Consider the following 16,681-nt stretch of genomic DNA (forward strand, 5'->3'; position numbering starts at 1 on the left):
AAAAAAGAATCAAGTATTTGAAACTCAAACCTCAATATCTCCAGCTTAGAGTTTGGACTCATCAGTCCGTCAGAAAGAAACTTCACTCCAGAATCCTGCAGGTCATTGTTACTCAGGTCCAGCTCTCTCAGAACAGAGTTAGAGGATTGTAGAGCTGATGAAAAACTTTCACAGGAATGAGCTCTAAGATTACACCCACACAGCCTATGAGGAGAACACAAGGGATAGAGTAAAACTCTGCAGGACAATAATACTCCTGGACTAGAGTTGCCCATCCTTCTTCAATATATTATGGTTTTTTTCATATTACCTACAATGCAACTTGTGTTGCTAGCATTTAATTTATGAATCCTCTCCCAAGGCCTCATGGGATGGTAAACGGGTGTGAAGTAACAAATTACAAATACTCACGTTACATTAATTAAGTAGTATTTTTTTAATCGGAAATTGTACTTTTTGAATAGTTAAAAAAGTGTACTTTTACTTAAGTCAGGGTTCTTGCACCATTTCAGTGAAAGTGAAATGTAATTCTTTTAAGACCTGTTTAAGACCTCAACAAATATAATTTAAGACCCAAAAATTTCATAATTTCTTTGGAACAGGCTACTCAATTTATTGCCTCCTACAATGGAAATCAAAACTCAAAGTTTTCCATTTTGTATCAATTATGTGCAATGTGTAAACTCTGTAAGTAAAAAAAAGTCAAAATGCTTTTCTTTTAGACCTTTTTATTTTATTTTTTTGTTCCTTTGTGATGTAGAACAGAGACAACGTAACATAGATCATTTGTATTACACTAAACAACACAATGCCTTGTATGAAGGAACCTATAGAATAGAATACTGAAAATAAGCTCAATAATGAAAGTCTTCAAAACAGCCACAAGCCAAAAAGTTGACAAATAATCTACATAACTGATAGAAAACACAAATGTTATTACATGACTTTTAATGAGAGAAACCCCTTGTTTTGTAACATCCCAAATTCTCCTCAAGACCCTCCTCCATCACCCTAAGCAGATGGACGGGGCGGAACGTCCGGCGCCAGGCCTTCATGATGTATCCGTGAGAACCATGGAAGGGTGGGTTCCATATTGAGACCTAAGCGGTACTCGTATGTGTATAGTCCATGGTATAGCCTTAGAGCCCGTGTTTCCCCGGCAGACTTCTGCCTTCCCAGGAGGGTTTTTAATCACCTTAAATTTCTCTGTATACTCCTAAATGGATGCTATATGTGTATTTGCCTCCGAGACCTCCTTCTGGACCTCCTTCCAAGCGGACCGGGTACGTTTGTGCATTGGCTCGTTTAGTTTACACTCTAAGTAGATTTGTCTATCGAAGCAATATCCCATATTCGTTGGTCACCGACGTGGCGTCTCTGTTCCCAAGTTATCTCATTATAATCAACAAAATTCACACGATGTAAAAAAATAGCTTTAGTAATTGAACTTACGTGATTTTAAAGGGAGCCTTCTTTACTTGCTTTTAAAGTAGGGCAATAGCATTTGGCAAAAAGCATATTTTAGAAAAAAAAATCTGATTTATGATTTAAACCGATTTTTAAATCAATATTCAAATGACAAAGAAATTTTACAAAACAAGTTTTAATATAGTTCATTCATTTAGCAGTCAGATTTATAACTGCAACAAGATGATTAAAAAAACAGTAATGTTATTACCTTAATGCTATTTATTTATTTAATACTAGCCCATCATGCATCTAAACATCCACTCAGCTTTAAGAGCTGTTAAGATTAAAACTGGCAGAACAGCAGTGAGTCAGTGTCATGGATGGAGGACCTGTTAATATATTTTCTAGTTTATATTTCCATTTCGTTATGCCGCTGGTTTAGTTTTTTTTTTCTTATATAACTTATTTGTAAATAGAGCAGTCACTGTCTGTGTCTAAACTTGATGACATCACACTATAGTGTCAAATCATCTGAACACAGTGTCAGAACATTTCATCATAAACAGAACGAGCATCAGTTCACTGATGGGGATCGTGTCCAGTGTATCCATCACTGTGTTCTGTTGTCTTTTGTTGGATCGCTCCACTCGTGTCCGGTGTAGACCTGGCGTGCGATTTTTATAGTTTTATTTTACAGCCCTGCTTGTTTCAATGTTTTTATTAAATATCTGTATTGACTGCATGGTCATATTATCAAATTATTTACTGCCATGCAACCTACAAAAGTAAAGCTTGGCGAGTTGATCAACGAGCATTGCTGTAGGTTGATTTTTGGCGGATGTGCTCTACTTTTGCAGCCGCACTCGTCTTCATATCGTCGGGTGAAACATCTCTCTAACTCACAGCAGAGTCTGTGAGCAGCAACAACTTCCCCTCCGCGCGCACTGATACCAGAAACACGCTCCGCCTTCACTCCGTGAATAAAGTATTTCAGTAGGCATATGTTTGAAATGTTATGTTCGTTTCAAAGTGGCTTAAGCTATTTTGTGTAAACTTTTTTCCCTATATCACATGCCAAACTAATAACATTGAATATGCAGTTATATTATGGGCTGTTGGCATGAATTCTACTCGTGATGGAGTACTCTTGAAGTGAGTGAAAACCACGATGCTCATATTCAAGTGTTTGTGCAAAAATTATTAATGCGCATTAATGACAGGGAGGCGCCGTCTCATCACTTAAATTTTTTTCCTGATAATGAATTTCTATTAAAAATATATCTACAGAAAGCTTGGAATATTTTTTAAACGAAAATGAATTGCGTAATCTGTGAATGTTGCATTTCTCTCGTCGGAGAGAGCCAGCACTGTGAATTTCATCCTGCAGCCGACAAGAAAACATTTGTTTATTAATAAATAATTAAAATGTCTAATTTTTCACAATTATTAGGCTACTTCTGTGTGTGCTTTGTTGCTAACTTAATGGATGTGCTTGAGCGCGGGATATATTAAGATTTGATTATGTAAATTTAATATAAATCTTTGATTTGTTGAATATAAAAAACGCAAGACTAAAACTAGAAAAATCTTAGTCTATAATCAAAACAACAGTCCTTTATAAACCAGTTCAGCAAGTGAAAGCCTCATAAGACACTGTCCATATGAAAGAGCAATTCACACCTTTATCTCGACCCCAACAAGCCAGACATAACACCCCCTAAAACCCAACCCCCTCCAGCTGAACTGAATTCGGTCTGTTTTTTTTGGCTGTGAAGAACAGTGTGTTACTGGGCTGAAACATGCCAGCACTCAGCATCACTACTTTTTGTATTAATTATTTTCTTGCAGCCCATATTATTATTTTCACAAGACAATAATGATAATAACAAATCATCAATTAATAATTATTTTATGAAAATCATTGTTATTTGTGACCGTGGGTGTTTGCGGAAGGCTTTAAGACCAAGCGAAATCCTCTGTTCCCACCTCACAGCGCGTGGGACTCGCGCTCAGTGAAGCAGCTTCACTGTCTGCGGTTTGACTTTACTGAATCAGATTGAGGTGAATAAAAGTTATTGATCATGAGCCCAACAATTAGCAAGCCAGGAAAACATTCATTCTAACGGAAGGAAGACGTATTTCATTGAGCTAATGCTGTTAAATAGAGAGAGAGAGAAACTTAGTCTAGGGCTATTCTTAAACTTGGAGCTCATTTTATTGAAGTACAAATCCAAACACCAGAAACATTATGCATTTTATGAATAATGATATGTTATGAAAAGTATGCATTTTATTTTTTCACATGCTGTATGGTTGAAATAATATTTTAGTTCACAACTTTAAGTTCCGTTGTTTAAAAAAATGCTTTATTGGCCAATGTTTCATAGATCTTCAATTGTTATGCTCTAAAATCCATGCCATTACTAATTTCACAGTATTTTCACCTCCTAAATCACTAACCTTTAAAGTCACAATTCTATAATGGTCAAAATTACTCAGGCCAATGGTATTTTTAATGACATTATTTTATTATTTCTATATTTTTTTTGAATAATTGTAGCCTACATAAATCGTTAAAGCAAAACAAATATTCAGATTTATTTTTCCCCTTATTTTCTTAAAGAATAAACACGTATTTTCTACAAGAATAAACATGATAACATTATTAATTAAAAAAATAATTTAAGCAATTAAAACCTTTTTTTAAACTTGAATTTAAATACTTTTAAACTAACTTTAAATTCTTAAGGAGTTTATAAGTAAAAAATTGTAAAATGTCACAGTGCATGTTAAATAGCCTAAATGAACTTGTGTTAACAATATAATTAGAACAATATAATTAGATTTCTTTTAAATGAACAATTCCTGTATAAAATGGGACAGCACCTTTATATTGAACATTTTTTAATTTGATGAACGAAGTCATTTTCAGATGCAATGAAAAAAAACAAAAAAAAACCAACCTGGATAGCCTAGATTAGGCCCAGGCTCTGTTCTGAAGTATAAAATAATTATGATTACTGTTAACCCAGAGTAACAAATTTTTACGAATTAATCGCCTATTTTCATTTGCTGGATGTTTTTAAACGCGCTAAAAAATAAATTAGGTTTGTCAGAGGAAAAAAATATACGAGTCGTGTATAGGTTTCATTTTAACGGATTAATCAGGTATAAGTTGCATTATATTGTTACGCCCCGTCTAGGGGTAGAGCGTAACATGGGAAAAAACAAGCGTGAACCATCAACTTCTTTTGAATTTTATTTGGGAGTCCACTTTCAGGAGCTGACAGTGCCAAAATAATAAACAAAATGTGCTAAATATGAAACCCTCTAAATTACCTATCCAAAATAAAATAAAGCAAACAAAAAATACAATTCTCTTAACCTAACTACCTAATCCAGAAACAGAGACCCAAACGTTGCAAAAACAAAAGGTGGCGTCTAACTCCCTACTTTCCCAAAACTATTTACAATATTCAAAATAAAGATTTACAAAGAAACATCAAACTCAGAGGAATATCCAACAAATGGGGGTAAAACAACACAAGCACTGTACAAACAGCATGGTTCACAAAATGGCCGCCCCCCCCTAAAGGAAATGCTGTCATCTCTTTTAAAGGGGCGAAGACCAATCAGAGGGCAACAGCAATGAGTCTGCAAGAACCAATCAGCAGCAACCTGGGCAGACACACACAAACCAAAACACAAAAACTATAGGGTCGTAACACCCCCACATATAAGAGTAAACATGTTTTACATAGTTTACAATTAACACCTAGACAGAGAATCTGCTATCACGTTGTCAGCACCCTTCTTGTAATTGATTTGCAAATTAAAGCTCTGACAGATGAGTGACCAACGCATGAGTCTCTGGTTTTTGTTACACATTCTTTGGAGAAAAACAAGGGGATTATGGTCAGTGTATACAGCAATGGGTTGTGGACTAGAACCGATATATACTTCAAAATGCTGTAGAGCAAACAAAAGAGCTAGGGCTTCCTTTTCAATGGTACTATAGTTTACTTGATGACGATTACACAATGACAGTTCTCATTCCACTGGAAACTGGCATCTTTGCGAAGAATATCTGTGAGGGGTTTCACAACAACAGAAAAATTCTTGCAGAAACTCCGATAGTACCCGGCGATCCCAAGAAATCGTCTAAGATCTCTTTTTGATTTAGGTACAGGAAAATCAACAATAGCTTGCACTTTGGCTTCCACAGGGCGAACAGTACCATGACCAACTTCTTTGCCTAAATAAGTGATGGTAGCATGACAAAACTCACATTTTGTTAGATTAAGTGTTAGATTGGCATCTCGAAATCTGGTAAACACTTCTTCTAGAGTTTTCAAATGATCATTCCAAGTATTTGAGTAGCAGACCACATCATCCAAGTACACTTCACAGTTCTGTACATTAGCCAAGACACAATTCATTAGACGTTGAAAGGTTGCTGGAGCATTTTTGAGCCCAAAAGCTAAGATCGTATACTGAAGGAAAGCATCAGGGGTAGCAAATGCTGAAATCTCCGAAGCACGTTCTGTCAGCAGCACCTGCCAATACCCCTTAAGTAGATCTAGCTTAGTTACAAACTTAGCGCTGCCAATGCGATCAATGCAATCATCTATCCTGGGAAGAGGATAGGAATCTGCCTTGGTTAGTTGATTAACCTTTCGGTAATCAGTACAGAAACGTGAGGTTCCATCAGCTTTTGGGACCAACACACACAGAGAACACCACGGACTACAACTGGGTACAGCCAAACCATTTTCAATCAAATACTGAGTTTCCTTCTTCATGATTTCACGTTTCACAGGGTTTACACGGTAAGCATTTTGTTTAACCCTCTATGGTACGCAATATGATATAAGTGAGGAAAACAATATTTGTTATGTTTTTCCTGCTTAAAATTGGACACTATAACAATATCAATAAAAATCATAATTATTTTTAAATGTATTTATTAATTAAAAGTTTGTTGCCTCAAGGCAACAGTGTACCACAATGGAAAAATTTAAACATTTGTCATTTTCATTGAGAAAAAATTTATATATTTATTGAAATCATCAACTTCTTTAACTAAACACTTGAACAAACAGATTTATCAAGTTTTTACTGAATTACACATTTCATATTTAATGAAAAGTAACATTTATAATCCAGCCGTTGCCCTCAGGCAACATTGTACCACCATGGAACACAAACCATCATATCATCAAATTATGATATCAAAACATTACAATCTGTGTTGTTTCAAGGTAAAACATTAACAATCACCATAACCTTATCCTAATATGAACCTTATCCTAACAAGCATGCACATACACACACACAAGGACCTGCATGTACACACAAGCACATACACACAAAATCTCCTTCCTCACTAATGGCACCTCACTGTTTGTGAAAGTTGAGGAAGCAATTCCTCTCAACAGAAAAACACAGGTAGGTAACACATTTTGAGCACCGCACTTTTACAATGCCTGAACAACCTGGGTATTTGCATCTCCCCTTTCTTTCAACCCAAACAGGCCAATGACCGGTCTGATCAATGCGAACCAGCGTTGATGGTCGTGGTTCTACAGGGGTTTTTGGACGCTTCTCAGGCTGTTCTTCCTCAGTGTGCTGTGATGGTCTCCCTCTTCTCTTCAAGGTCTTCTTCTCCATACAGAGACATCCTGCAACTTCAGCTTTGAATTTTGCAAGGCTACTCACATCTTTTGGGGGGATGCCACAGTCTCTGCTGTCTCTCCGGTAGAGGAGCCAGGCCTCAACAACAGCAAAATCAAACATGTGGAAGACCACTCGGTGATACCACTTTTTGGATCGAATCTTTGTTCTGTAGAGGGGATCTTCCTCTTTTCCAACAGCATCTGCAGGTCAACACTGGAGAACCAGTTGTCGAAGTACAACTTGTGAGAGATGTTGTCTGGAATGATGCTTGAAAGGGTAAGCACTATGTTACCACTAGCACCTATGTCAGGCTGCCCATTGCAAGGAGAGATACACCCAGTGTACACCTCAAAGTTGTAGACCATGCTACTGCTATCAGCAAGAACAAAGACTTTATATCCCCAGCGTTTTGGCTTCTTGGGATTGTACTGTTTCATGGGGTGTTTCCCCTTGAATGGGACAATTTGTTCGTCCACACAAAGATTTTCATCAATTGGGATTGCTTGGAACTGCTCCAAGAGGGATGTCAGCAGTGGGCGCACCTTATACAACTTGTCATAAGCTGGTTCTCCAATAGGAGCTTGCTTTAAATTGTCAGAAAAGTGTAGATTGTGTTTGATAGCCTCCCAGCGATACAAGGCCATGGTGTTTGCAACACAGTCGATCCTTGTTGCTGACTGCCAGTACATTCGACATCCTGGAAGTCCGAAGATTGACATAAAGAAACAAATGTCAATGAATTGCTCAATCTCCTCAAATGTGACTTTGAGTGGTTTGCTAGGATCACACTGTATGGCATAGAGGTTGGTTTGTTCTACTATATTTTCAATACAGCTACTAGTGAGGAGGCCTCTAAAGTATTCAGCAGGATGTTTTACATCTGTTGCCTTTGGGAGTCTGCCTCTCCATTGTGGTACTGGAAGGATTGTCCTGCATTTTTTCCACACTAAATTCTTAGCTTGTGTGTATTGCTGCTGGCAAGCCAATGTAAAAAAAAATAAAAATAAAAAAAAAAAAAAAATAAATAAATTGGGTCGATGGTCACGAACATCAATATCATGCATTAGCACCTGAGTCACAGTAGGTACATCCGAGAAAAGAGGTGAATACTTCTCAACCAACTGCACAATTTCACTTCGAGCTGATCTAGATAAATGAGAGAGCTTCGAATCGAGAGTTACTAAAGCTTCAGAATTTTGAAGGCGTGCACCAGAAAGACAGGCACTTCCTAACCGAAGATCATCCATACTTGGAGAATAATCAGAAGAAGCTGCATTTACAGAGGCTACTACAACTGGAGTCACAGAAGTTACAGGAACACTGATGGAGTCTTTAGAATTAGAATGGGAAACATAGAACTTGAGCATGTTTATGTGACAAACACGAGTCTTTCTTTTCCATTCAGGGGTTTGTACTACATAATCAGTATCATTCAACTTCTCTTCAATCACATATGGTCCGGTGAACTTTGCCTGTAGTGCAGAGCCAGGCAAAGGTAGCAACACAAGAACTTGATCGCCTATTTCAAATGAGCGTTGAACAGTCTTTTTATCAAATGTTCCCTTCATTCGGGTTTGGGAAGCTGACAAGGACTGTCGTGCTAACTTCCACACAGAATGCAAGCGCTCACAAAATGAACTTACATGATCTAGGACACTCTTAGAAGAAAACCCTGGCAGACCTCCAGAAAGTAATTGCTCTTGCAACAATTTTAATGGACCACGAAGGGTATGTCAGAAGACCAACTCCGGAGCAAAACCAAGGGATTCCTGGGTGTGGTTACGAACAGCAAACAACAGAAGAGGAATCTGCTCATCCCAATCTTTCTCATGTTGGAGACAGTAAGTTCTGATCATGGTTTTAAGAGTTTGGTGAAATGTTTCGAGGACACCTTGGGACTGTGGATGATAAGCACTAGATGTACAGTGTTTAATACTCAACTCTTTCATTACCTTACAGAAAAGCCTTGACAAAGTTGGATCCTTGATCGGATTGAATGAATTTTGGAAGACCAAATGTTGTACAGAACTTCACTATGGCTTTCACGATGATCAGTGTCTTTAGTGAACGTAAGGGAATGGCTTCAGGGAACCTAGTAGCAGAACACACCAGCGTTAACAGATATGAGTGACCAGATTTAGTTCTTGGCAAAGGACCAACACAATCAATAACTAGTTTCTCAAATGGTTCACTCATTACAGGAATGGGTTTCAAGGGAGCTTGAGGAATAACTTTGTTTGGTTTTCCAGCAACCTGACACTCATAGCACGATTGACAATACTGGGTAACAGCAGACTTCATTCCGGGCCAGAAAAAAGGTTTAAGAAGGTTATGGTAGGTCTTCTTAATACCCAAATGTCCAGACAACTCATGGTCATGCCCCACACTCAGTACATGTTCTTGATATGACTTAGGAATGACTACCTGGAACACAGAGCTCCAATCTTGTTTTAAGCTCTCAGGTCTCCACTTACGCATTAGGACTCCATCGTCAATAAAATACGCGATTGTATGGTCAGCTATCTCAGCTTTGTCAACCGCAACAGAAAAACATGACTTCAAAGTATCATCAGCATTTTGTGGCTCCATCAACTGTCTCTTGTCAAATGGGAAATCGAATTTAGGTTCCAGCTTTAAATTTTGTATAGGCCTACAAGCTTCCAAATTTGTGTCTTCAGTGCCACCAACATTTGAATTCATGAATGAATCAGAGAGACCAATCTCATTGTCGAATTTACGTGCCTGTGCACGAGTAACAACACACGAATGAAATACACTTGGACATTTTTGAATCAACACATCATTCTGAGGTACACTAGGGACTTCAGTAACTTCAGGAAGACAAACAACTTTACTTCCAGTCAAATCATTTCCAAGAATTAGAGCTATACCCCTTACTGGTAGCTCATTACGTAAAGCCATTTTAACTGAACCAGTCACAATGTCTGAAGGCAAGTACACAGTATGCAAAGGAACTCTTACAACCCCAAGTTCTATTCCTTGAATTAGAACTTCTGAGTTACAACTAGACTGTGCTGAAAATGGGAGTACATCTGCCAAGATGAAGGTTTTAGCAGCACCAGTATCTCGAAGAATACGTACGGTTCTAAAATTTGAATCTGATTCAGACAATGACACTACACCTTCACAAATAAAAGGTTCAAAGGTAGGATCAATAGAGGGTAATGAGTTAGGAGAATGAGCGCATACAAAAGCTACAGACTTTGACGCATTCTGAGCCTTCCTCTGGCTTTTCCGCTGTAATGCAGGACAAACAGCAATCAAATATCCTTTTTCATGGCAATAAAAACATTCTCTTGACATCAATGATAAATCATTTGTGTGATTATCTAGGGAAACAGCATCTGCACTCTTAGAACTATAGTTGCTATTCACAACAGTGCAACGTGACAAACGTGGGGACTGAAAAGCAACTTTGTGTGTAAGCACAAATTCATCCACAAAAACCTAAGCTTCAGTTAAAGATGAAACTTTTTGTTCGTTGAGATAAACTACCACTTTTTCTGAAACACAGTTTTTGAAGTCTTCCATCAAAATTAATTCCTTTAACTGCTCAAACGTAGTGCCTTTGCTCGCTACACACCATTTCTCAAACAATGTAGTCTTCTCACGTGCAAATTCGACAAATGTTTGACTGGGGTTTTTCAAATGAGCCCTAAATTTTTGATGGTACGCTTCTGGAACAAGTTCGTATGCTCTTAATACAGCCACTTTAACTAAATCATAATTCATGCTTTGTTGAACATACCTCTTGCGCCTTCCCAAAAAGTTTACACCGCAACAATAAAGGCCAAATATTTTTCGGCCACTTTAACGTGGCTGCAATGTGCTTGAACACAGTGAAATACGTGTCAACTTCCCGTTCTCTAAACGTAGGGACTAATTAAATTTGTTTACTAATATCAACATCAGTGTCAGGACTTACCTTAGACACAGGCAATGTTGCAGGAAGAGAAGGAGAAGTGATTACCGGCGTCTGCACAGGAGTATTTCCCCGTAACACTGGAGATTGTAACTGCTTAGCCTGCCCAAACTTCAATTCGAGCTCCAGCTCTTTCACTCGAACATCTCGTGTCTCAAGCTCTACAGCTCGGACATGCAACAGCTGACTTTGGTATTGGCTTCGGCTTAGCTCCACTTCCAGTTCTTTCAACCGGATGGCCAGTAAGGGGTCTTTTACCAGAGACAGATCAACAGGATCTATGCGAGCTGCCTCCTGGGACTTGAATTCTGCCTCCGCAGTTTCCAAATCTTCAGATAGCGAAGTTATTGCAACACCTGTAACCACACTCTCACTAGGTAAAATGTTCTGTTTTTCAAGCTCCATGTGCAGTACCGCCTTAATCTCTTTCTTTAACGCATTTCGAGATACAACTATATCATAGAAATCTGCTATCACTAACAAATCATCTTTACGACATTTTTCCAATTGTTCTACAGTCTGCGCGATCGTAAATTTATCGAGTTCAAATTTGGATGACATACTAATCACCATAACTCCTCCCTTACCAAAAGAAAAATCCCAGTCAAAGAGAAACCACAACAGAACAACTAAATGACTAACTACTTTACACTGAAATAGACAAGCTACCAATTTAGCAAGAATGGACGAGCCCCCAATTTCCATGTTACGCCCCGTCTAGGGGTAGAGCGTAACATGGGAAAAAACAAGCGTGAACCATCAACTTCTTTTGAATTTTATTTGGGAGTCCACTTTCTGGAGCTGAAAGTGCCAAAATAATAAACAAAATGTACTAAATATTAAACCCTCTAAATTACCTATCCAAAATAAAATATAGCAAAAAAAAAATACAATTCTCTTAACCTAACTTCCTAATCCAGAAACAGAGACCCAAACGTTACAAAAACAAAAGGTGGCATCTAACTCCCTACTTTCCCAAAACTATTTACAATATTCAAAATAAAGATTTACAAAGAAACATCAAACTCAGAGGAATATCCAACAAATGGGGGTAAAACAACACAAGCACTGTACAAACAGCATGGTTCACAGAATGCCCCCCCCCAAAGGAAATGCTGTCATCTCTTTTAAAGGGGCGAAGACCAATCAGAGGGCAACAGCAATGAGTCTGCAAGAACCAATCAGCAGCAACCTGGGCAGACACACACAAACCAAAACACAAAAACTATAGGGTTGTAACAATATTACATTAACAAATAATAACGGCTGGCTTAATAATGTTATAATGTACCAACAAGATATTTTTAGTTCCCTTCACTTTACAACAAAACCTTTATCAGAACAAAACAAGAATTAAAAATATATAATTCTAGTGGATAAATATAATTGCAGCATGTAATAAAAATACTACTACTAATAATAATTTAAAGCTAAGCGCGATCAAACAGCAGAAACAAATAATACTTAATTTTTGGACACACATAAGGCATAATTCAAAAATGCAAAGTGTTGGTAGTTTGGAAAAAAATCTAGAATAATAACAGAGTTAATACTAATTATTGCTAAATGCTGGACCGTTCCCATTTCGCTCTGCATATGGAACCTATTCACGAGATATCTTCTAAAAAGAGGCAATATATGTACCCTTTAAGTTTAGTTAGATTTTTGAAAGGGAAGCGTTTTCTGCACGTGTGAGGCATATGCTCACAGTGTGACCAACCCCATTTTCTCCCGATGCTACAAGGACCGTTACAGCAGATTCTCTTGCTTTTAGTTATTCTTTGTTGTTAACTATTTGCTTTTTGTAACATTGATGAACAAAGGTGTATATCATAATGTTGAATAAGATACATTCTGTAAAACAAAGGGAGTTTCTTATATGTAAAGAATTGGTGTTTTTAAATTTTCTCTCCCCATTCCAATATTTTGTCTAATGTTGTTTAGATATTGTTGCAAAGTATATATATATATAATTAGTAGGAAATTTGTTTATTTACTTATGTAAAGTTTGTCAAATTAATTAAATATAGAATTGGATAAAATAAACATTTATAAACAAAAGCATCTGTTTTCATATGAGTGATTCAAATTCATTTTAAATCCTCACAATTTAATGGTGTAATGAGTCATCACCAGACGGGGAATCCATCTTGCAAGCTTTAATAAACAATTTGTGGTCGTACAGGCAGGGGTCAAAACCAGCAAACACAACAGTAGAGATAACCAGAATCATCGTCAACCACAGGCAATAGATCGGGATCACAGGCAATATTCAGAGTCCAATAAACAATCCAAGGTCAGGAGGCGGGCAGCAATGGTTCAAGAAACGGCAAACAAACAGAACTGGTAAACGGGAAATCAAACACGGGAAATAACGCTTGGAAATGTCAGCCGGAGCAAAACAAGACTTCGCGTTAAATTGAAGTGGTTGTGCAGCTTATATAGCAGTACAAATGAGCTGCACCTCTGTGGTGATCAGAGTCCAATGCACGGGGTAGATGGGAAGTGTAGTTGTGAGTGGGTGCGAGAGTGTCAATATTCCGGAGATGGAGCCCTCTGCTGGCCAGTAGAGGGAATCACGGGGTTCGTCTCCGTGACAGATGGAAAACATTGTGACATAGTCACTAAATAATCACTAAACATCAATGTGAAAGCCTTCTACTGATATCAGGTAATGTTTGCTTAAATATTCTTACTTACTTGTGCCATTTGTTAAATATGGTATGTAATAATATTTGTATAATATTATTCTAGGACTGTAAATGAGGCCGTCACATCCCACAACACACAAAAAGTATGGTGCCTTAATACAGTGGTGTCAAACTCAATTCCTGGAGGGCCACAGCTCTGCAAAGTTTAGCTCCAACCAGCTCTAAATCACACCTGCTTGCAGGTTTCTAGTAATCCAAAAGACATTATTTAGCTTGACCGGGTATGCTGTTTTTCATTTTAATTTAGCAACTTATAAAGTGTTTAAATGTTTTTACATATTAAAACTAGTGTAGGAAATGGCAAATGTAAATTATATAATTGAATTAAAATTTTGAATTAAAAAAGTAATGGGAAAATGCAAATCTAAATACAGAAAGAGTGGGTTCCTCCCCATTTTACCACCTCCTAACCTCTGCACAATCCCACCGGTTTGCCTCGTTCTCAGAAGAGGAGGAGGAGGAGGATAGCTCCTACTCCATTGCCATGATTGGTGATACCAACTGACTCCGGTGGTTCCAAATCTAGTGGTCCTGGAGGACCCGACACTGGTGGTCCAAAACCAGTTGGTCCTGGAGGACCTGACTCTGATGGTCCCAAGTCTGGTGGTCCTAGAGGACCTGACTTTGGAGGTACCAAGTCTGGAGGCCTTGGAGGACCTGAGTCTGGTGCTCCCAATTAGTTCTTAAGGGCCTGACTCCGGTGGTCCTGGAGGACCCGACTCTGGTTGTGCCAAGTACTCATGAGCCCACTCCAGCATGGGAGCCTTTAGAGTCCACTCATGAACCCGCTCCAGTCCAGAAGCCTTCAGAGTCCACTCCACAGCCCGCTCCACCCCAGGAGCATTCAGAGCCTACTCCAGTTCCTGGGTAAAAGCTAAAAGGTACCAGCTTTTGCTGCAGAACCTCCCAAGGTGGCGGCTGTATTCACTTTAGCTCCATGGTGGCACTCTTTCCCATCTGTTTTCTTTGAGCAGCTGTGGTGGGCTTCTACTCCACCTGCTTCGCCCTGGTGGGCTTCTGTTCTACAGGCTCTGCCCTGGCTTACTGCTCTGCTGGCTCTTCCTGGTGAGAGTAGCCGCTTGCAGTCGGGGCGGAGTTTAAAACAGAGCTGTCAGGCCAGACACTTTCTGCCCCCATTAGTGACATTCACACAGCGTTTGCATACTTTATCACAGATGAAGTGAATTTAATGCAATATTTGTCATATACAGAGACGTTTCAGAAACATTTCCATGAGAATCAAACAATTCTTATATACTGCTTAATACAGCACCATCTTTTCAAGAATAAAGTTCAACATAATTATATATACTATTTTATTACTAATAAAGTGGGTGAATTATGCTTTTATCAGTGTTGTATGATAAACATGACTCAATACAACAGTGCAACTAGAATACAAAAATGTTTTAAACATTCTAAAAACACAGATTTGTTGCCATTTTAGAACTGAAAATGTTCATCTAACCCGAAACACACGTGATCATTGTGATGTGGTGAATCTGGCCAATTGTGAAACAGCTGTGTCGCCATCAGTGCTCCTGCAGTCACTCTGGAGAAACTGAGTCAGCTGGATGGTCTCGAAACACTCTTGCGGTACTTTGACGACACACATGATTTCTAACAAGCACTGCTTCAGGTCAGATTGTGATTGGTCTGCAAAGTGCTGAGGGAAGTTGAATGCACCTATTGTCTGTGCCCTTTCGTCTTGTTACCTTATTTCAGTTGCTCTATCTCCATCTCCCTTGATACTTGCACTACTTAGTATAACTGTGTGTGGCGGGGGAGGCGTGGTTTAGCAAGGTCTGCAACGGGAGAGAGGGTGAAGAGATCAGCAGTGGTAAGTGGGTTAAGTGAGAGACAAGTGACACCTGTATGTATTCAGGTCGCGCTCTTCAGTGAAACATTATAATCTAAAAATAGCGTTCAGCGCATGGGCGTGTTTGCATTAGATATAATGAAGAGAGACGTGAAAAACGGACATTGTGTAGTTTTCATATGGATTACTTTATCATATATTTGTTTTCGGCAGCACTTGTTTAGTTTAGTTTACATGTCAAGCTTTCTATAGATATCTCTCTCATGTCTCTTTGTTGAGTATAGTTACAGTTCATTTAAATAACGTGTGTCTAAATGAAGATCACCTGAGACAAAGGCTGCAGACAGCACACCTTGTTTGTTATCTTTATTTTATAAATGCACAAAGTTTTGTTGTTATTATGTCTGTATACAAAAATAGTAGACCCTTTACAGATTCGATTGATGTATTACACTTTCAAAACTGAAAGTGTAATATAAGTTCTTTTCGGGGTTATCAGGAGAAAATGACTCCTAGTGCATATATGCATTAATCGACTCGAATGTGTTAATCCCCCTTCTTTGACTGTCTGCTTGGGGAAGAAAATTCCAATTAGCCGCATTTCCACTGTCGAGCTTAAACCAGGCGTGCTAGTTCGTTTCAGGGCCAGTCATGTTTCCACTGTCACTTCGGAGGCTTGATCGTGCCTCGTCGGGGCTTCCTCTGTGCCAACTGCCAGGGTTTTTTGGCCCGATGAAAACCTTAGGCCAAAGCGAACCAGCTGGGGCTAGAAGAGGGGTTATGAACAAAGGCGGAGTTTCTCCGAGTCTGGAGAGTGTCAGCGCAGATCGTTTCAGAAAGATAACAGCTTTAATACCAGCATAAAAGACTTTTTAAAATAACTTGCGCTCAAGACTCACTTTCAGTCAGCAGCGAGTGTTTGAAATAACTTGATCTGATGTGGATTAACCTTACAAGGCAGAAATATTTATAAGCAATGTAAAAGATTATGCATACTAAACATTAACATTACCAAAGTAAACATGGTAAATGCAACCACTTGGAGAAATCAGACGTCAGCTTCTTATTCTCAATCACAATTGTGTATTTATTTAGTGAAGTGAAGTGACATTCAGCCAAGTA

At 38.5% G+C, this 16,681-nt stretch overlaps 1 protein-coding gene across 1 annotated transcript in view; it reads right to left on the reverse strand.

Annotated features, from left to right (window-relative positions):
- The window catches only part of LOC127955911 (NACHT, LRR and PYD domains-containing protein 3), a 59,346-nt gene that overhangs the window by 15,447 nt on the left and 27,218 nt on the right, over nt 1-16,681 (reverse strand). The window contains exon 8 of the mRNA XM_052553538.1: nt 31-204. Within this exon, the coding sequence (XP_052409498.1) occupies nt 31-204 (174 nt within the window). The remainder of the gene's footprint in view (nt 1-30; nt 205-16,681) is intronic.

The sequence above is a fragment of the Carassius gibelio genome, chromosome B4 (genome assembly GCF_023724105.1).
Source record: "Carassius gibelio isolate Cgi1373 ecotype wild population from Czech Republic chromosome B4, carGib1.2-hapl.c, whole genome shotgun sequence".
Taxonomy (NCBI): domain Eukaryota; kingdom Metazoa; phylum Chordata; class Actinopteri; order Cypriniformes; family Cyprinidae; genus Carassius; species Carassius gibelio.